This window comes from Sturnus vulgaris, chromosome 2 (genome assembly GCF_052056855.1).
Source record: "Sturnus vulgaris isolate bStuVul1 chromosome 2, bStuVul1.hap1, whole genome shotgun sequence".
In the NCBI taxonomy this organism is placed as follows: Eukaryota; Metazoa; Chordata; class Aves; order Passeriformes; family Sturnidae; genus Sturnus; species Sturnus vulgaris.
The window spans coordinates 112,682,558-112,704,771 of NC_142244.1; the positions used below are offsets into that span (position 1 = coordinate 112,682,558).

The 22,214-nt window shown below is 40.6% G+C and overlaps 1 protein-coding gene across 2 annotated transcripts in view; it reads right to left on the reverse strand.

The window, feature by feature from the left end:
* The window catches only part of LOC106853514 (amine oxidase [flavin-containing] B-like), a 51,062-nt gene that overhangs the window by 6,189 nt on the left and 22,659 nt on the right, over positions 1-22,214 (reverse strand). For both annotated transcript variants that reach the window (XM_014876801.2, XM_014876802.2), the window contains exons 4-13: positions 14,623-14,727; positions 13,862-13,953; positions 10,213-10,354; positions 8,817-8,966; positions 8,025-8,184; positions 7,220-7,316; positions 6,419-6,472; positions 2,404-2,461; positions 1,384-1,481; positions 181-292 (exon numbers count right to left, since the gene is read on the reverse strand). In XM_014876801.2, coding sequence (XP_014732287.1) covers positions 181-292; positions 1,384-1,481; positions 2,404-2,461; positions 6,419-6,472; positions 7,220-7,316; positions 8,025-8,184; positions 8,817-8,966; positions 10,213-10,354; positions 13,862-13,953; positions 14,623-14,727 — 1,068 coding nt within the window. The remainder of the gene's footprint in view (positions 1-180; positions 293-1,383; positions 1,482-2,403; positions 2,462-6,418; positions 6,473-7,219; positions 7,317-8,024; positions 8,185-8,816; positions 8,967-10,212; positions 10,355-13,861; positions 13,954-14,622; positions 14,728-22,214) is intronic.

The following is a 22,214-nucleotide window of genomic DNA, read 5'->3' on the forward strand; positions in this document are numbered from 1 at the left end:
CTAGCACTCCAAATCTAAGTGCAAAACCTTCATCGTTTTTGGAGTCAATCCCCTTTGCAGGGATTTGCATCAACATTCAGAACACCTGAAGCTGTCAACATCCAGTTCTCATTTTCCCTCCAACCACAAGATCTTTCATTTTCCTCAGAACATTTTACAGTGTCCCCCGAGCAGCTTTACCTCTCTGGCTGCTCTTTCTCCAGCCTGGACAGCCCCCTCCATGTACCCACTCCACTCAGTGGCTGTCTCTGTGCCAGCAAAATAAATCCTGCCAACAGGCTGCCGAATGATCCTGGAGGGGGACAAGCAAAAAGTCACATCAGCTGAATCAGGAAAGAGCTGAAATAGCTGGGTTAATGTTGGAATAAAAGTGTTCTAAATGACAGCAAGCACTTGAAGATAATAGCACTGGGTGAGTGGAGCTGGAGGAGGAGTCTGGGTTGTATTTAATTTCTTACAGTGAACACAACAGTGTTCACATTTTTAAAATGTTTACACTGTTCATAGGTGAAAACTACAACTATAAGTGAAAAGAACAACTATTTTGAGATGGGACTTACACTATCTGACTGTTCCAGCCTGTGACATAAATACCAATGCCAGGCATTACTGGCACAATGCAGCATTCTGAAATATATCTCCATAATATTTGAAGCAATAAGTAAATAAACAAAAAGCATTGTTTTAACTATTTTTGCCAGAATATGAAATAATTATAATTTTCATTACTTCAAATACTAAGGCCTCCATAAGCTCTTTGTTATAACTGCTCTATTGCTCTAAGTTGCTTTTAAATCATAAGAACTGAAACTTCAAAAGTACAGCTCTTCTACCACATTAAAACCTGTGCATCTAAATCCAATCACCAGTCTGAGGTATATCTTTTTCTACTTGGTAAATCTTATTTTCATGCAAAAACTTAAGTGGGAGAGGACTGTATACAATGGCACACTGATCACAATATTAAGCTTTTATGTTAAAAAGAAAGGAAATCACTCATTACCATCAAAGTCGGCAAGAACTCTCTGTCAATATTTTTAAATCATCAGCTAAAGGTGTGCTTGAAAGGGTTACACTCATCTCAAATACCCAAAGCCATTTTTGTAAGCAGACTATGGAAGATTCCCAGCTCCCTTCCCAGAACCTCCTCAGCTGAGCTCACCAAATAAGAGGAGAGGATAAAGGCCCTAATGATACTGTACTCATCCATCATAAAACCCAACAGAGACAAGTGGAAGGTTATCCCATCTGTTTAAAACATCCCCCAGTGATCTTAAAGGTATAAAGTGAACAGTGACAGAGGATTTATGACCCTTTCTGAGGATATTTATTAACTTGGTCTTATCTTACCACTCCAAAGCCCACTATAAATAGACACTGTACCTTCCATACTGAGTCATTATGCCTGGTGGGAAGTAGGCTGTGTAGCAGCCCCCAGAATACTGATCTTCACACCAGTTCTTCTCTTCATAATGCACGGGCTGTAAAACAGAGATTAATTCACTCAGGGAAAGGACAAAGTCTCGAGGAAGTTAATAACAGAACTGAGGAGAGAGCAGAGAAGAACAGCTCATCATTTGTTGCATGTCAATGTCTGACAAGATGAGCACATTTAACAAATCTCTTAATGCAGCATGAAGGCAACACAATAAGCTCTATTTTTTTAAAAATAGAAATACCCTGTCTAAAAAACTAGTTAATCTGGCCATTGTAGAGCATAATCTTCTTAATCTGTCAATGTTAATTTATGCTTTGTGCACTAATTTATGCTTTGAGCCATGTAAAGCAAAATTAACCTCTGGTGCATACAGTTGTAATACTTGTAATGTGTACATTGAGGTACAAATACACTGTTAAAAATGCAAAGTGTGGCACTTGCATGGTTCTGTGTGCAATGTTGTTGTGTTAAAAACTGTGTGCTCTCCAGGTTGGTGTCTACAACCTCTAACCCTGTAAAATTGTTCTTAAAAGTATAAGCAGCGTTAATCACATAATCCAAGTGTGAGATCTCACAAACCCCAACAGTCATTTACCTTTACAGGAAAGAGAAGGCAAGAGAAAGAAAAAAGAAAAACAACCCAACACATGCAGCAGTGGATGTGAACAACTAGGAGACAGAACATGGACAGAGAGGGACAGCAAGCCTGTCACATGTGACAGCAGCTGAGATTTATGGTGACAAGAACTGAGAATCCCATCCATGGTGCTGGACAAGAATATATATATATAAAAAAACAACCCATCTTTTAATGTTTCATTGATGTTCATAAAGCTCACTCTTATCCTCACTGTCAAACCCAACCCAAGGCTTGCCATAATCTCCACTCCTCTAGTGAGGACAGCAGGTGCCCCCATAGCAGGCACCTTTTCCAAAGGAACCTTTTCCAGAGATTTTGTGCTTACATGTAAAGCTTCTTCTGAGCCCAGAACCTTTGCATAGAGCTCACACAGCCTCGTCTTCCTGCAAGAGAAAAGCAACAGAAGACTTCAGCGTGAGGAAAGAGGAAACAAATCACTTCTAATATACCCTATTCTTAGAGGACAAGTATTGCATCTGCTGGAATTTGAAGTTCCAGCTTTTTAGGATCTCTCCCAGTTCATCAGCTTCTGGATCACTAGAAATAACCCAAGCTCCTATGCTGCATAAGTGCTGGTTTTCCAGCAGTTTTGCAAGCTGTTCTCTTAAGATAACTCCAGTAGCCCAAACCATCAAATCATCCAAATGGTCTCCAGGCTGCCAGGAAAAAGAGTAGTAAAGCATTGCACTTTTTTGTCTTGGCACATAGTCTAACTTACTGTTTGTTCCTACAAAGATGCAGGTCTCAATATACTGTAGCTCTCAGGTAATTGGCACTTAATTCTGTTTATATAAAATTTCCTCCTGTTTTAAGTTTATGAATCTATAAATCATTGAATATACTTCATTCTGTAGCAAACCCCAAGTGCAATTAAGTTTGTTCCTACAAGCTACTGGGTTTTACTCTCAGCCATGCTGCACCAATTCCCAAAAACAAGAAGATCAGGATGAAATAACAATTATAGAAAACAAACACAGCTCTGGAAAGACATTTAGCTCTGGAATAAAACACAGTGCTCCACAAAAAAGCCCTGCTGGGCACAGAAATAGAGGAGTCCCAGCTCTGTAATTGTGAGGGCTACCCTTTCAGCTATAAAAACACATCAGGAAATCGTCCATAACTGCTGTAAGAAGCAACCCAGCTCCATAGGAGCCCAGCTCTACCCATGAGCAGCTGAACTCAAAGGAAGAGGAAAGAGGATGAGGAGAAACAGGATGACTTGAAGGGCCTTGAAGATGTCCTCACATGCAGGAACTGGAGCAAGAAAGTGAAGGTGGCTAGAGCTCAGGTGTCAAACCCAGCAGCAGCAGGGGGAAGGAAACAGCCCCTTCCTTTTGCCCTGGGGCACAGGACCAGGCTCAGCCTGCTCCAGAAGCAGGGATGGGCCAGGAAGGCTCAGAGAGCTCCAGGACCTGACCATGAACATTCCTCTGCACCCTTTGGGGTGACACAAATCCAGCAACAGCCATAAGGGAAAGGGTGACTTCCCAATTTCTCCATAAATGAGGTGAGCACTGTGCCCTGCAGACCACCAGCACTTACCCAGTGTCTGAACAGAAGAAAATCATTTTAACAGCAGGATCCAGCCAAGCCTCTGCTGAGGTCTGCCCACCACCTCTCACAAATGCTATCAATTCCTCCTTTCAGGGCAGGTCAGAAACCCCACAGAGCTCCACAGGAAAGTGAGTTATCACCTTGGGACCCATCTGCTCCTCCCAGCACCATGGCAGGGATGGGAAAGACTCCTCTAGACCTGCCTGTGCCCGGTCCTCTTTCCACAATGACTTGCAGACCCTCCAGGGAGCCTGGAAATGGCACACCAGTGACAGGTATGCCAGATATTGCCACTTGTGGCCAACTGCAGGCTCCATGAAGGTGCAAGTTCACAGCTGTGTGCTGAGTGCATTGCAAACACAGATTAGTTATTTTAAGATAGCTGTGCAAAGGAAAATATTAAGCTTCAGGTCAAGGGCATCTTCAGACTCTTAAGTGTAGACATTAGAAGGAATTATTCATCAGTAATAAAGTGTTATTTGACATGGAAAAAAAGCCCAAATGAGCAAACAAAACAAAACCCAGAAATTTCTAAAGGATTGAATTGTATCAACATAAATCAATCACCGAGGACATTGCCCCTAATAAGAGCAATCTTTGCATCTTGCTGGTCTCTCTGCAAGATTTGCACTTTTTGTCATAGAGAAATTTAAATACATTCTTATTAACAGACTTATTAATGCTTGCATGGAACATAATAGCACTACATGGAATATGCAGTGAGTAAAATCCTCATTTCTTGGCTTTGGGCTCAGCTGTGAAATTGCTATAAGCACTAAATAAAAGGAATGTTATGCCTGGAGCTACCAAGGTAGGGTCCTGTTGAGTCACACTGTGCCCAGTGTGGAAGAAGTGCACATGCAGACACTCAGCTCTTTTCCTGGTCTCATTCCACGGCAGTGTGTGATGCCATGGCCTTCACTGCACAGCTCTGAAAGGCAGGGCACAGTCTCAGCCCTGGTGCCTGAACTGGGAAGACCAGCTGGAAGGCAGCAGTGACATTTACTCCCTCCAGTCTGGCTTAGGCTGTGAAGAGGTTTCCATTCTCTCTCACAACTTTTGTTCTCAGACATGATTTAGGATAGCTGCCACAGACTCTACATCCTACTTTTCATAGTTAAGGATTACCAAAACCCTCACCCTGTCCCCAGCAGGATGAAGGGAGAGCCCAGGTTGTGTTGGTAGGTGAGCAGAGCATCTCTGCAGGGTGTCACAAGTCTGTGCTCCCTGCAACACCACAGCCCTCATCTAAACTATACAAACTGGTTGCACCCTGAGTGTACGCTGGGACAAGGTCTGGGTTCACTTCTGCCTTCTCCCCAAATTCCACTGGAAGGAGAGCTGTGCTTCTGGGGAGGACGTGAGTGCAGTGCAGCCCAGCAGGTTCCTGCCATTTCTGGCCAAGACTCCTAGAGCCAGAGGCAGCCCTGCACCAGGGTACAGCCAGCATGGCTCAAAACCATTCCTTACCAGAGCAAAGCCCCTCCTAGTCTAAGGTTCCTTCCCCAAAAGACAAGAGTTCAAAACTCCTGTATAAAACTTGGCTGCTGGAAGCAGCACAGTCAGATAATTGTGCTTTTAATGCCCAGGGAAAAGGATGGTGCCTTGCAAACAGCCAGGACAGACCCTAATTTCATAGGAAGAAAAGCTGTTCTCAAAGGCTGCAAATGCTCATTTGAGGGCATTGACACACAGTGAAAGACACCATTTGGTGTTTAGGATGGCTCAAAATGCTGGGCACACTGGGTTTCAGAATACCTACATGGCTTTTATCATCTGGCACCTGCTGGGCCTCTATCTCAAAGCCTCAGTGCTTGGCCATTCCTGCCAAAATTAAAAGGGCTCTGTGGTACCAGGCTGTCATTTGAAAAGACTGGGACATAAACAGCTCCATTTAGACCCATTATCCACAGATTGCCAGACTATCTGAGACAACTGCATCTTCTCTAGTTAGACCAGCTATTACTGCAAAAATGTTTACTTGGGCACAGTGATCCTTTATCATACTTTAATATCAAATGTATTTTCTCCCTGTCAAACCAAGGCTCTCCTCATAAGCCACAGTTTCTCCTTGCAGCTTTGATTTGATCAGATACAGTGAATCAGCGAGATGGAAAATAAAAAAAATCATTACTTTATAAATTCTATTTTAGTAATATACCAAAGAGCAGTACTCTATGCAGAGATTTGTTTCAAGGAGACAGTAAAATGACCTTCATCTGTGCCTGAAGGGATTTTTTTCCTCCACACTGAGGGTGCAGAGATGGAGGCAGCTTTCATGATACTGAAGCTTGCTTGTGGCAGCCACAGGTTCAAGTTGCACTAAGTTACAGCCACTGAAAAGACCCTCCAGGGTGAACAGAAAATAAAGATAAAATCAAACACAGAGGCCAAACCTTTTCCTTCTGACAAGCTTTCCAAGAGCTCAGAGCACATGCAGGAAGCCAGTGGGGGAAGGAGGCTGGTCCTGGGCATTTTCCAGCAGAATATCAACACTACTTTTATATTCAGCACCTCAGAGCTGTTCCTTAGCAGGAGTCACATAAACAGAGAAGCCTCATGGGAAAATAAGAACCAGGACCAGAGCTTCCAAAGGGCAAGAGCTATGTGGGAATTCTATGGGTCCTTCATCCAAAACCAAGTAAGGCATCTCCTTTATTAATGCCTGCCTACTGGCACAAGGTTACAGACAGCTTCCTTCAAATCAGGGAATTTTTTCCTGCTCTGGTCATTTACAACAAATTTTTGACTCAAATTCTACACATATCTCCAGGGTTTGTACTTACCTTTCTTCTCTTGTGAGACCTGTCAGTCTTCTGCACTTCCGAGCAAGAATGAAGCTGTAAGACCAAAAACAATTTACTCCCATTATGCTGCTACATTTCTTGCATTATTTAAAATGCCAATAATTTATGATGAGATGCTGTGATTCACAGTAATAGCTTTAGGGTCTCTAATAAAAACATCCATTTCACCTCTCTGCAAAATGCTCTACCTGCTGCTTGCAGGACTCGTTTAGGAAGGAACCACTCTGAAATTCATGTAAAAATATTCGCATGAGCTGTTTCCCAATTACTTTAATTTTATACAGCCTTGGGTGCAGGCATATAGCAATGACACGAAACCTGGGATTGAGCTCAAAATCGTATTTCAATAAAACTTTTAAGACTGATCATATTCTCTGGTTGCTAAAATAACCGGAACAAAATAAAATTTAATTATAGAAAAAAGTTTTCATTTACAGAACTGAAATACTTGGAGAAAACTTTAAATTTTTGCAATCATCCTCTTTTTTCTTTTCTTGCCTTTCCTCTTCTCCAAGTTTATACTTTGCCACACACAGAGGCAAAAGATAACAGTGATAAAAAGTAGAAAGAGAGAATTTTATTTTTTAAATTAGAAATAACATCATAGAAGAAAATTTTGAAGTAATACAATCATAGAAAATCACCATGCACTGAGAAACTCAACTTTCAATTATTTCTAAAGTATTTTCTTTCAGAAGTATCAGGTTTTCCACTTCAATTCTTGCCTCTAAGACAAAGTAAAAAGCATTAACTAGACAAGACACTTTCTTTGTCCCTTACCCTATTATGGCAGGAAAACTGCCATCAGGCTTAGTGTCATCAAGTGTTAGACCAATTGCAGCATCCTCATCTTCAATGATCATGGTACCACAATAGCCTGATAAGAACAAGGTGGTAAATCAGTCATGATCCATGAATCCAAACACAGGAGCTTTCAAAAAGTGGTAAAATTCTCAGTCACCTCCATCTGATCCATCCCAAGACTAATAGCCAGAACATGACAGGATCCAGAACCCTCAAGTTCATTTACAAAGATGGGGGTGGATGATATTTGTAGGCAAACTGATGTGGGCTCATTATAGCCAAAAATGGTAAGTGAGTTACTGCATTGCAGCTTGCCTTGGATCCAGTAAATTCCAAAAGAAGAGTCATGATGGAAGCATTCAGCATGCAAGATGTCTGTGTAAAGACACCTTCAATTAATGCTGACCAGTCCATCGAGAAAGCAGAATTTTTGCAGACTCTTCCATCCATCACACATCACTTGTACCTTTACGTCCCTGTACAAGTCAGAGAGGCTCATCTCACACCCAGGTGCCACTCAAGGAGAGGACAACAGAGCAACCAAGGCAATAAGCAAGGCATGAATTCTCCCTTCATGACTACCTCCTTATTTTATTCCCTCATCCACTCTCTCCTCCCAAAAGATCTCTCAAGATTCTGTCATAGGGTATGGTAAAAATGGCATAGAAGAATATGAAGTCTCCTGAAGTTTAGCATGCTCTGAACAAAGAGTCTGTTCTGTTGCCAGGTACCCTCTTCCCTCTCTCTGTCACTACTCTTTCTTTCAATTAAAATGCAATACCCTTCTTCCTCCAGAAAGTTTCCTTGTAGTACACGATGCACTTGATGACTGAGCCCATGGGGATTCTGTTGATGAGCTGGTTCCTCATTGGAGGCAAAGGTGGGTTGAAATGAATCTTCAAACAAAGAGCTGGGGGAATGGCACTGATCACATATTTGCCCTGGAAAAGAAATTATCCATAAGCTAAATACATTCTCCCCTACTTCAGCCCAAGTATACTGCTCTAATGGTCTTGGCAGACATCTGGGGAGGCTGCATTGTGTATCTTGTGAAGCAATTCTGGCATTTAGCATAAGAATTGCAAAACTAAACCCTCACAAAATCCTGCTCATTAAATAACAAACAAGGATTACATAAACAGCCATCTGTTCAAATGATGGGCAGCTGCCCTTCCCCTGGTGTTTAGAAGAAAGCTCTGTGCCTTAAGAGTCCACTGGTCTCCCTTCCATCTGGACTCCTCTGGTACAACTTGGGAGCAAAGCTTGCAGTGTTTTTCACTGGAAGTTTGTTGCTAAATTACATTTTACACATCACAATTACCCTCTAGTTCAGAAAGTAACTGGACACAAAGAGATGCCAGGAAAGGAAAAGTTTGGATCCACACTTTGCTTTTAGGCATCACTTTAACATTGCTGTTACTCAGGACAATGGGAACGCGCGACTTTCTGTCACAGTCACTTAAATCTCCAATGCATTTTTGTACAGCACTTTGGAGAAGCCAAAAAGGAGAAGCTCAAGGTTTTGTAGCCACCCACCCCAGCATTAATGCTCTCTCACTGGACATGCCATTACCTCATAGAGCTCATGGTCCAGGGTTTCCACGATGACACTGTCCCCGGACTGGTCGATGCGCACCACCGGCTTCCGCAGCCTCACCCGCCCCCCCAGGCGCTCCATGATCTTCTCACTGATCTGCCCAGAGCCCCCAACAAACTTCCTCTCCTGCAACACAAGAACGACAGCTCAGCAGAGCAGTGCTTGAGGAGCGTGTATCATCACACTGCATTCAAAACAAACTCCCTTTTTCCAATGTTATCAAAATGTTTTTTGGGAATTTTTGCAGTCTCACCTGTACCCATTTTATTTTCTCTTTCCGTCAGCTTCTCAAATCCTTCCCGTATCTGAGCACCATTTGAACTCTAGTCAAAACTAAAAGTAATAGCAACCCCATAAGAAAATCCCTTCTCCAAATGTGGTCTCCAAAAAGATTCTACGGGCCTGTGAGAATCAGCAAGACTTCTGAAAAGTGCTTAAACCTTCAAACCTTTCTCTGAGTTCACTCATCCCTGCAGAGCTCTGTCTATCAGAAGCAGGAAACCTGATCCTCATAATAAATCACAGGGTGTAAGAAGTAACACAGTTCACATCAAAAGTGTCTGCTGCAGTACCTAATTCAACCCAATTTAAACTCAAATCATCTCTAACATAGTACAGAATTCAAATAATATTTAATTAAACATATTTAACTTAAATTATCTACAGTAATTGCTTATCTATGCATATTTATGCACTTCAATATGGTTAATGTATTTGCATTTTTATTTATGATTAAATAATTAGCATTTCTAAAAATATATCCATTTCTAATACAATTAGTGAATTTTGCACTTCTCAAGTAGAAGACTTAGCAGATTCTTCACTTTCTTCAAATTAGAGCAGAAGCAGCTCTAATGTACCAGATTGCAAACATTTCAGAGCAATACCATATTTAAGCTGGGGTGTTCATTTTCTTTAGGCTGATTTTAAAATCTTAATGGTGTTAATGCTTGGAAATTTGCATTTTAGGAACGCAGCTCTGGGCTACATTTTCAGTATTAACTTGCAGCTGACATTGCCATCTCCATTAAGTGCTTCTGCAGTGCTAAGGATGGCTTCAGCCTCGTGACAGAAATAAGCATAAGTAAATTTTTCTCTTTCCAATGTGGATAAGCAAAGCACATGTTTTAATCTGTATCAAAAAAAAAAGCCAGATACAAATCTTCTGATCACTGGGGGCAATGCCCTCAGTAGGGAGCAATCTTCAACACCAGTTTTGCAAGATCCAGATTAAAGAGTAAATGAATAAAACTGGTTATCAGTGTGCTGCTGGCCCAAAAGTCATGGATATCTCTGGGCTAAAATAAACCAGCAAAAGAACGAAGTTAAACCAGGGCCTGCCAAGAGCTGCAGGAGGTGATGCTGGCAGTACCTGTCCCCCGTTGCTCGTTGAGAATATTCTTGTTGTGCCCCCACACTGCTTCACGTACCACAAAAACCAAAGGGCAGAGACCTCGTGGGGTTCAGAAGTGACATCCACATTCACAAACAGAGTTGCAAAACTCTTGGCAGCTCTACAACAAAGACAAGGAAGTTAGTTAATTTAAAAACAGAGTAATGCTGACAAGATTGTTCTTGAGTAGGCAGGAGCCTCTCTTTGGCAGCCTTTTACTGTGGGGGCAAAAGATTCCTTAATTTCACCTAAGTAAGGAACTATCAATTCCTTTCATGCAGTATTTTTCAAGTAACCCTGCAAAAAATATTAATTAAACACTGCTGTATTCCAGGCAAATTAAGGCATTGGGAGACACAAAAGCCCAAGATTATATCACTTTATGCTACTAATGCAAAGTTAGCCTGTCATCCTAGCCTCAGCATTAAGGAGAGCAAGCTCTCCTGCCTCCACTGGACTCCAAAACCTCCCTGTCCCAGTTCCTGGGTTACAAACCAGATCTGAATCTCTGTCTGCCCCTGCTGAATGTCCATCCCCTCAAGAGCACAGCACAGAGATTATTCTAAACCCATCATAAAGAAAAAAAGTTAGGGTTTTTTTCTAAGCTAATTATCAATTATCTAAAGATCTATGGATAAGTCAGCATCTCCATTCACTGCCCAATCCTCTGCTGAGGGAGTTTTGCAGCTGGAACACAACAAGGAAAGAAATACAAGCAGGAAGCCATAGCAGAAGAGACAGCATTCATGCCAGAGTCTGGAAAGGAAGAAAAGGGAGTAAGGAAAAAAAAGGGGGGGGGCAAGGAAAAAAAAAAAGGGAAGGAAAGGAAAAAAAAAGGGGGGAAGGAAAAAAAAGGGGGGGAAGGAAAAAAAAAGGGGGGAAGGAGACAAAAGGGGAAAGGAAAAGAGGAAAAGGAAAAGGGGAAAAGGAGAAAAGAAAAAGGGGGAAAGGAAAATATACTTTTGGTAGCTCAACTCAGTATTTTAAACAGCGTCCTGGTATCCAGTGGCAATGAACACAGAAACAGAAAATTGACCTGTGTCTGAAAAGGGACCACTGCTCTATGTCCTTTTCTTTTATAGCAGCTCTACTGCAAATTACTGTATAAGACTGTACAATATTATGGGGTGCATTAAGATAGAGTTAATTGAGAATCAGGGAAATATTCCTCCTGTTATAAATAAATACTTCCCTCTGTCTTCACTTTGAGGAAGAGTTTAAAGAGACATGAACAGGACCAGAAGATGCTCAGTTTAACTGCATTGTAACTGACAGGGATGAAGATTCTATAGATACTTCATATGTGAGGCATCAAAGCCAGTGCAGAATCCACTTCTGATTGCTGCTTTCTTTTTTTTCAGTCTTCAAACTTTAAAAAAAAAAAAAAACAATCCCAAAAAAACCACACACACACAAAAAAGACGCCAAAAAACCAAAAAAAACCCACAGCACAAAAAACCCTTCTAACATGCTATTTCAAAGAACTCTAGATCAATATAGAAAAAGGCATCTTCTTTCTTTCCTAAAAATGCAGTCCCACTCAATTATAAAGCTGATCCATTTTCAGAAAAATGGGTGCATTCTAAATTCATTCTTGACAGCCAAAAATAATACAGAAATTTTTTATAAGCTTTTCATCTGTATTAGCACATACTGTAAAATATGATCAACTCTATGAGATATTTTGCCTAATGTATATGTATTTATTAATATTTTATAAGCAGATGTTATTACATGGTGGTTACATTCCACCAGATTCTGCCACCTTCTCCCATTGCTTTTCAGGTCCTGCTGTTTTAACTAGAACTGGCACTATGATTTCAACCAAGAGCACTCAGGATATTTCCAGCACGCAGCTCTAGCCAAAAGAAAACTTGTACACTCTGTTAGGTAAGAGGAAAGAGTAGAGGGTTGCCCTTCTGGATCATTGCCCTCCAGGGTGGGAATTTTCTGCAGCATGTTACCTCAATCTTGAACAAACTGAGCAAATCAAGCCAAGATGCACATATAAAATCTGAAAAGCATCTTCAGCTTATGCCAGTATTCAGGTAAAATGTCAAGTCTTATTCCATCAGAGCTGGAAAAAACCTGACTGTAGTCACACGAGCTATTGGATATTGAGTGAGCACCAGTGTGTGGTCTTTTGCTCACTTGCACAGCTGCTCACCCTGTCCCAGGCTCAGACAGCCAGCACAGCTATCAGCACACATTTCCATTTGGATTTACTCAATATGGACCCTGGTACAAATGAGAAAGGTTTTCTAAATGTTTCTGTGCAATGTCACTCTTGTGAAAGCAAAGCTATGAACCAGAAGACTCCCAAGTCTTTGGACAACATCTGTTGTCCATTGACAATCATGGAATTACAGAATAGTGAAAGAATTTAAAGTTTCCTTTATCACTTCCAGTTCCAACCTCCCTGTCATGGGCAGAGACACCTTCCACTACACCAGGTGGCTTCCAGCCTGCCCTTGAACACTTCCACAGATGGGCCAGCCACAGCTTCTCTGGGCAACCTTTGCCACTGCCTTATCACCCTCGTGGTAAATAAATTCTTCCAAATATCCAATTTAACCCTGTCCTCTTTCAGTGTAAGTCCAGAGCCCCTTGTCCTATTACTAATGCCCTTATTCACAGTCCCTTTCCAGCTCTCTTGTAGCCCCTTTAGGCACTGGAAGGTGCTCTAAAGCCTCCCTGGAGCCTTCTCTTTTCCAGGCTGAACAATCCTCTCAGCCCATCTTCCCAGCAGAGATGCTCCAGCCCCCAGGTCCATCTTTGTGGCCTCATCTGGACTCACTCGAAGAGGCCCAACATGAACAACAAAGGCCATGATGCTCTCTAGAGGCTGCCTGAAGCCATAAAAATGCCCCATAAAATGTCAATGGCAGCACCAGCTCTAGTGGGCACTAACAGGTTTCATCACCAAGCTCCAGCTCGTGGCAGCCACGTGTTGGGTACTCAACAATTCTGAAGAGGTTGCTGTAGAAATCAATCTGCTCTACAGCAACCAGGATTAATGGGCTTTTTTTTCCCCTTCAGTCAGAAGAAAAACAATCAAACTGCTGTTGAATGGCAAGTAAAGAAAAATTGCTTTGATGTATACATAAAAACAGGAAGCATTTTCAGTTTCCCTGGGTGGTATACAGTGCAACAGCTAAACAATAGAATGATGAGTGCTAAAGTGATTTAGTGCTACTGAAAGACAAATGTTATCTTTATAGCACTTTGGTAAAATCAGCTGGTCCAGCACAGAATAAATGTGTATTGTTCCATCAAGAGTTTGATTCAAAAACCTGCTGTAACCATTTTTCTCTTAAAGGCTAAAAACAGAGTAAAGTGCAGGAAAGTGCACACAACAGATTATCCCGTCTCTTTAGAAATATCCCTTCCCAAACATATTTTCCTCTTTATTTTTATTTTTGTCTAAAAAGCGAGGGAAATGTAACAGAATCTACTGAATGTGCTGACAGGTGTCGTGGTCCATTATTACAGGACTTTCTCACCTCTTTTCTTTAAAAGGGCTGTATTTTAGTGCTAGCTGTATCTGTTTGCAAAGCAGTAATGCTTATTTGGAGCTCTAAGGTGTATAAATATGAGCCATTATATTTCATATTAAAACGTTCCTTACTTTGTCCAGCATATTTTATCTATGAAATCTTGCATAGTCATTTTGTCCCATTCTTCTGCATGTGGAGCTTTCCATGGAGCTTCATTGGGAATCTAAGGAGACATAAAGAAAAGCATTTATCAGCAAGTGAATGAGTGGCAAAGAAATACAAATAATCTTGTCTTTAAATGTTAATTCGGCCTGCAAATTTCTGGCAGGTAACACAGTGAACTTAACAGAGAATGCTTTTGGAGGAGGGCGTTTGTTTGCTTGTTTTAACATTGTTCTCCTTTTTTTAGATTGAAAAATAGAGAACAATTTTAGACTTAAGAAATGTCTCTATGTTATTTCCTATCTTTCACATTATCTAGACAAGTAAAAGCAACCTCTTCTCAAATTTTGTAGCTGGCAACTGGCAACAAATTAGAACAGACAAGCTGAATTTCAGGGTAGAAAAGGGCAAGCTTCTTAAAATATTATTTACCAAATCACCAGGAAAAGTGGTAAAAATCAATCACAGGCATAAACCTTGACATTCCCACAGCCAGAAAAACGAAGGGATGTGTGCACACAGCCTCAGCAGCACGGGACTCATAAGAGTTTGCCAGGAGGCCACACCCAGATGTGCTCTGGCCATCAGTGTGTACCAAAATGTGTGGCTGCCCTTGCCAGCACTGGGTTTGCTCAAGCCAGAGCAGCTTTGCCTGTCTGCACCCTAATCCCTTCCTCTGCCCCTCCTGGAGACAAGCTGAGCTGATTCAGCTGCAGTGCTCATGCCATACCTCCTTTCCCATTTCATCCATGGTCCTCCAGAGGTTGTTGTAGTCCAGGTAAGCCAAGGGATTCCACATAGGAGGGAACGGGCCTTTAAAGGGGTAAGATTTACCCTGCAAGATGAAAAACAAATAAAAACATCATTAAAAAACCCAAAAGATAACAATAATCCTGGGTTCCATGCATGGGAAGCGGCATCAAAAGGTTGAATGTTCACAAAAACCAGAAAAATTTAATCAATCTATGTGACAGCTTCTGCTGGGTCATTGTCTGTGTGTGCAGGACACGGGGCAAGAGGCACAAAGTGAAACACAGGAGATTCCTTCTGAACATCAGGAAATGTTTTTTTCACCACGAGGGTGCCTGAGCCCTTGTAACTGTGCTATTTGCACCATTTAATTAGTGGCTTGTCTGAAGTTTCTTCTGTCTTCACTCAGAGCCAGAATTAAAAACACGAAGGAAATGGATTATTCTCATGTTCAGGCTTGGTTGTCTATTAAATATTATCTAAAGTACAGAAAGTTCTGCAACACTTCTAGCTACCAGCCAAAAGTGAGCAAAACAGAGGTGAATCCAGCTGCTACAAGGTCTCTTAAAGCTAAACAGTCCAATAGAGAATTCACACCTATATTATTTATACTTTCGACCCAATAGCCAAACTCCTGTGACCTTCAGTTCAGCACTGACTGTCCAACCAGAAACTACTACTTGAAATCATGAAGAAGGAAGAAGATAGAAAAGAGATAATACTCAAAATCCTCCATCTTGTCCCATACCTATTACTATAGTATAAAAAACTCAAATTTAAAACCCTTCACCATGTGAAATCACACACTTCTATTTAACTACACACCCATGACTTCAACTCCATCACTCAAATTTGGAAGCCTTCTCCAAGGCCTCAGGTTAAAAGCAGTGTTCTCCTGGGGGTCAGAGCCAGAAAGCACAGAAAGCTCAAAACTCCCAGGTTTCTGGGATCCAAAAAGCACTGGCACTGATTGCCCAGAGAAGTTGTGGTGCCTTCCATCCCTGGAGATACTCAGAGGTTACTTGAACATGATCCTGGGAAAGCAGCTCAGGTGGTTATTCTGTTATTCCTGTTATTCTGCATGTGCAGTTCAGGTGTGATACACAGCTGAATTAGCAAGTCAGACTTCAGTAAGTCAGTGTAGAACTGATACTTTACCTTCAAATTCACATTTGGCACTTCTGGGCAACCAAACTAACAACCTGCAGTAGAGTCACTAAGATCAGATTTCAAAAAATGAGATGAAACAGCATTGTTTGACTGAGTTGAAAATTTGGCTACTCACTATTGAAAAGGAGATATTTATTTATTTATCCCTCCTAATTGTTCATGAAAACACCTAACTGTTGATTGTATTTAGCAGTTTGAGGTTTTTTTTCTTTCAAAATCAGACAAAAGTAGTTGCTTATTTATATCAAAAGCTTCATTATACAATAAATCATAACTCAGACACCTTCCTGGGGATAAAAACGTCTCAGCTAACCTAAAAATTATTAGCCCTGCAGAAAATGTAGCATTTACTAATTAGACTTATTCCTCCATCCCAAGACCCCTAGCTGTAAATTAGTGTGACCTATACCAATGTCCAAATTGCATCATTACACATTTAATAGACTTTTTATATCTAAATCTCCATTACTAGATATTCAGAAAGTCTAGCTTAATTAAGAGTGGAAGACAATGGGTAGTTTGTAGAGCTGTTTTATTTACATGGGATTCCCCTGGCTGACTATATGGCTGGCAGCCCAATAGCTTTAAAAATTCACAAAGAGAGGCTCATTAGCATTATGTGTGCACTTGCTTTTTCACAATGCATTATGGAGTCCATAAGATAGATAAATGATAAAGGCCATTTTGCATGCCACAGCTGATTTTTCAAAATTTACACTAAATTATGTATTTAAATGTGCACTGCGTGAGCATGAATGTCAAACAGTAGAAGTACTAACTTTTAATAGATATTTGATGCAGTGCCACACCAGCCATCAGTAAAAATGTATTCACACTGGCTTAACAAAATCATACTGCACCAGGATTTAATATTTATAACTAGGTAACAACAACAACAGTGTCTTTTTGAAGAGAAGTATCCAAAGACCACTTACTCAAAGAAATGTCAGGCCTGATTTGATTTAGTTTCTTTATTAATACTGTGAAAGAAGGGACAGAGAGCACATTATTCAAATCTGCAGGTGTCTGAAAGCACCAGAAGATACAGTAAAAGGGCACAAGGGGATCCTGAAAGATTCAAAACTTGGTCTGGAAATAACAAAATGAGATATAACTGAAAAATGCTGGCTAACAACTTTGAGGACTTTTAATTCAAAGAGAAGGATACTCAGAAATCAGTAAGAAAAAAAAAAAAAAAATCAAACCTATGAATAGCAGAAAATTAGTTTAACAAATCTCCCAAACAGGTCAGAGAAAGTGAGGAAGAAACTGTTTTTTCACCTAGTCTTTATGGAGAGAAGACTCTAATGGAATCCTTGTCAAAAACACCAAGGCAATGAAAGTTAGGAAGAAAGCAAAATGGAGATAAAAGGATTTAATTCTTTGGTAGATGGACAGGAAGTAGCTACCAGGCAACAATTTAATTCTGCAGTGCTTTGGAGGATAAATCAAGGCTTTTACAGTGCTAAAAACAAATTTTTAGATGTTTTCTATCAGAAGTTCTGTCATAGCCAGAGTAGGTCTCCAATCACTTCATGTGCCAGAGGCACCAAGGTCGAAAACCTAGCACTTCCAATTTAAGGATGGATATAATGGCACATGTTCATTCAGAAAATGGAGGGCTGTCTTTATTTTTTTTCATTCAGCACGAAATCAAAGTGCATTTCTACATCTTTTGTGCTCAACTGTATGAAAATATTGGAATCAGGAAAACAAAATCTGGAATCAGGAAAATATACCCCTGTAGATTGAGATGAACAGAAAAAGTTTCCTTCATCAGAGGCATGTGGTCCCAGCATGAACATCTGGGTATTTTCATGGAATCTCTTCACATGGAATCAATTTATACTGGGGCACACATCAATTCATACTTGGCTGCCAAAGGGCTGTGAGAGAAGAGCTAAACCTCTCAGACCAAGTGCCTTCCTGTCCCAGGTGACAACATCTGAACCATGTTGGAAATTACCTTTTAGATATTTGAGGCACATTAAAATTCCATAACTGGCCCTGTGGCCTCAAGAAGTCAGTTTTAGTGTGGCTTCTGAACTCTGGAGCCTTCACTTGTGTCAGCATCCTGTAAGTATTCCAAAGCTAGAGGTTATCAGTTTGGTTTCAAACACCTGCTATTTCCCAAATTTAAGTTTATGAAACAAGCATGCTGCTGTGCTCAAGAAAACCAGGACAGCATCAGAATGGGTTATTCTAATTATTGATTTTGTTCTGAGCTTCCTGGTCTGCCAGAGGCAACCCTAACCCAGTTATCCCCTCTGAGTTAACTCAAGTCTTATGAATTCCCAGCAGCGCTTCCTCATGAGCGCACGGCTAAGAGACACACAAACCATATTTCTGTTCTACTGCTCTTCTATTTCACTGCATTTGAACTGCCAGAAGGAAAACCTTGGCTATGTTTCTTGTGTAGGGATCTGGGGCGGTAAGTCTCATAAAGAACTGGAATAAACTTCTACCTGAAAAAAAATAAAAACAGTCATCAAAGTTAGAGAGTTTCTCTGAAAGTTACTTTCAAGAGCTCCTAAGGCATCTCCTAAGGACCTGATCCTTATTTCTTGCACAAACAAAACTCCAGGAGCTGTCAATCAGAATTTTGTTTGAGGAGAGACTGCCAGACTAGGCTCTACATAGAAACAAAAATAGCAGCAGCAAAGAAAGACTACAGATGGCTCTGAGTAGTTACCAACAAACCAAAACATTTCAGCTGCACTTGTGCTGAATTTGCATTTCTGCAAACACAAAAACCTTTTTGATATTTAGGCAAAATTTGCTTATTTGCTGGGAATAGCATTCTCTGTGTCTCCTGGTGGTATGTAATCTCTAAAGAAAAAAAGGCACTTGCATGCACCAAGATGCACAAAACATTTCCTTTCCAAATATTTTTATACCTAAATCAGAGCTGTATAAAACCTTCAACAATAACCATCCCTTCCAATCACTTGACACGGTGTTTCAACACCAGTTCTGTGATGCTCAGAAGTAGTTCCTATCCTTTCTTTATTAGTGTATAAAATTTTAGAAGTGGTTTCATGATGCCACTTGCAATGCTTCACAAAAACCCAACAGCAGCATCAGCACTTGCAGATCTACCTGCCATTGCATGGATCACTTGCTGCTCACAAAGGCTGTTGCTGCTCTGGAGGTTAAAGCTCACTGAAGAAGCTGAAACTAAAGGGAGGAAACTCATGCAACCCATCTGTCCCAGGAATAAACCAGCAGGGAAATGAGAAACCCAGTGTTTGTCACAAACTTTACAATTCCCAATAGATTTTTCTCCATCTGTATCACGTCAACCAACATTTGGCTGAGTGACGATGGACCTGTGTAAGTCGTGCAGAAATAAAATCTCTTTACACACCAAGTCGGTTTCAGGTCAAATAGCTGACATAAAAAATGAGTTATTACAGGAGAAAGAATCCCATAACATGACAACTGAATAGCAGTAGCCCCTTGGATATCAGCCCCAGCACTCAGTGGGGCACAGGGACCAGACCTCAGAAAATGCTTAGCTGAGCAAGGACTGCCAGGAAATATCAGTACCTCAATGCAGAGTGGGATTCTCGGGAGAAAATCTGCTTTTGCAGGCCCAGGACAACTTCAGGCTCCCCTAAACATTATAGACCCAGGTAGTGCCAGAGTGAGATGCAGCACTGTGAACTGAAGCCCCTGGTGACAACGATCCATGCATTTTTCATAGGACAGTATAAACATCTTATAAATAAAGTCAGCTCTCACCGAGCACAGATATTCCCTCAGCTAAACCATCTAAACCCTGGACTAGCTGAGGCTCACATCACCAAGCCTGTCACTCTGCATTTTAATTCACAGCCACACAGGTTTATTGGCACGTAGTGCCCTCTGCTGATTCACAGCTCTGGTGCTCCACACACGCCCTGTTTTCCCAGTTTAACATCCCAGTAATGGCATTCATACAGAGCTCAGGAACTGTAAGACCCCAAGCTGTGACGAGGAAAATGAGAAACAGAAAAGCATCACTTCAAGCTTTAACTCTGTACCTGTCTCAGATGCTGTTTCTCATCTTCTGCCTTGTGGAAAAGTATAATTTAGGTTTGGGACTTTTTTGTGGGTGCTTTTTGGTTTGTTTTTTTTGGCAGGGTATGTGTTTGTTGTTTTTGGGAAGTGTATGTGTGTTTGTTTGTTGTTTTGGGGGGTTTTTTTTGTTGGTTGATTGGAGGTTTTTTTGGTTTTAATTCATAACATCTAACGACACATTTTTGAGACTAAACCTCTTGTATAATCGTAATTCTCAAGTAAAAAATGGCAACTAGCTGGAACAAAATGAGAGAGATTTTACAACCTACTTAGAAACTGTAACAGAGCTGAGCTTCATTAAAGCTCCCTTCATTGCAAAATTGCTCAGGATCTCAAATGCTTGGCTGGTAACTATAAAATTCTAAAGGTGAGAAGATCATAGGTTAGAAAATGTAATTGCAGTAGAAAAAAAACCAAAACCATGTAACTGATGGTGCAAAGCTAGAACATTAAGACATGCCAAAACGTCCTCCAAATATCTTTCAATATTTAATTTGAGTTCATAAGCTGTGGATGCCAACATGTCTTGGGAATTTCATTATGAAAACTAATTCCATTTTAAGTGTTGCAGAGTCAGACACAGTTGCTTGAAATATGCATCCTGATAAGGAAAGGAGCGAATTGAGAAGAACTTTTTTCTGTTTTATTATGGAAATAAAGTCCATCCTCACTCTGCTACACTGGTCATGCAATCTGGTAAATACTTGTCATACTTGAAATAAAGTAGAATTAGAGAAACACCATCAAAGTGATATAGCAAGTGAAACTGAGGATCTTGAGGATCTGCTCTGAATTTGAAGTCTATATATAACCACATAAATACATAACTATTTGTTCTAATCACCTCTGAAAATAATTAACCAACTCTCCTTCCTACTAGAATGAGATTTTTTTTGTTTGTTTTCAGACACAAAAAACACCTTTAGAAAAAAAATTAAGGTATCTTATAAAGCATAGATTTATAGGGACTCTGTTTCTAAATACTCTTTGATACTGAGCTTGCAGTGGTTTTCAACACCTGAATTAAACCAGTCAACAAAATCGATAAAATCAGTTGAAAACCTTTCAGTATTTCTAGACTTAGAAATACAGAAATACTTCCTTCCCTTCTAAAAAGCAGATAAATGGAGCATAAATAAATGAAAACAAAATAAAAGTGGAGCTTCATTTGAAAGAAAGCCTTCAAAAGAGCATCTGCCCACAGTGTAACTGAGTAGACAAAGTCCCACAGCTAGAACACTGGGTTTAAGTAGAACATGACTTTGGGGTCGCTAAAAATATGAAAACTTACAGAAAAGTTTACAGACATGTGAAACCAAACATGCTCAGCCAGTTGTTCCAGTATTAAATATACATTTCTCTAATTCTGTTTTCCTGTAGACATTAATCAGCTTCTCAAGGGAAATAAAAATCAGATGCAATCGAAGCTTTTCTCCCAGCAGCCTCTATTAAATAATCTAGGTGGGAGCACAAGTCCTTTTCCTTGTCTCCTCACAAACAGATCGTGGAGTCTGGGAAAGCTAAGACTCAGGAAGATTTTTTTCCCCTCAAATTTAATTAAGAAATGCATACTTTATTCACAGTTCATTTTTCTTACTGCTTTCATCCTCATGCCACCATTAGGTCACAGCTTCCAGCCTTCCATTCAATCTTCCTGATCAATAAACACCCTTTGCAAGACTTTGCTTTACAGCCCCCTTGACAGAGATCACTTTGCAGATTTGCTGTCCATAATTGCTTCTTTTAAGCTGCTGTAATACAAATATCTATATTTTAATTTAAAAAGTCATAATTAGAAAATTTCTTGCAAATACTGCCAGCTGGCTGGCACAGAGAAAAGGGAAGATGCCCCTCTATTTACAGGGCAGGTCCAGTGAGACCAAACAAGTCCAGGTTTTCCTATACTCCTGCCAAAATCTGCTCTTCTTTGTCCAAGTGGAGGACACCCCTTCCAGGGATCTGGAAGATGCTTTCACCAACTTGAGCCTGGTCAACCTCAGACTCACTTTTGAAGCTACAAGTGAGTGTGATCATGGCACAGCATCTTGTGGCAGGAATGTCTGCACCCTCATCTCCAGTAAAGAGTTAAAATAACATAGATCTGTGTTCCAATAATGGCACGTGAAACTATCAAGACCCTGCAGCAATTTAAGTGTCTTTAAATTTACTTGGCTTCCTTTTCAAGATATCAGATGCCCAGCTTCTTCAACATTCAGATGTCTTCTTCTCAGTTCCCCAAATTCTTATTTACAAATTGTCAGCAAAAAGGGGAGAAAACAAATGCACGAGGCTATTCCATCTCACTTAAACTGATATCTACTGAGAGTCTCACAGTCTTTC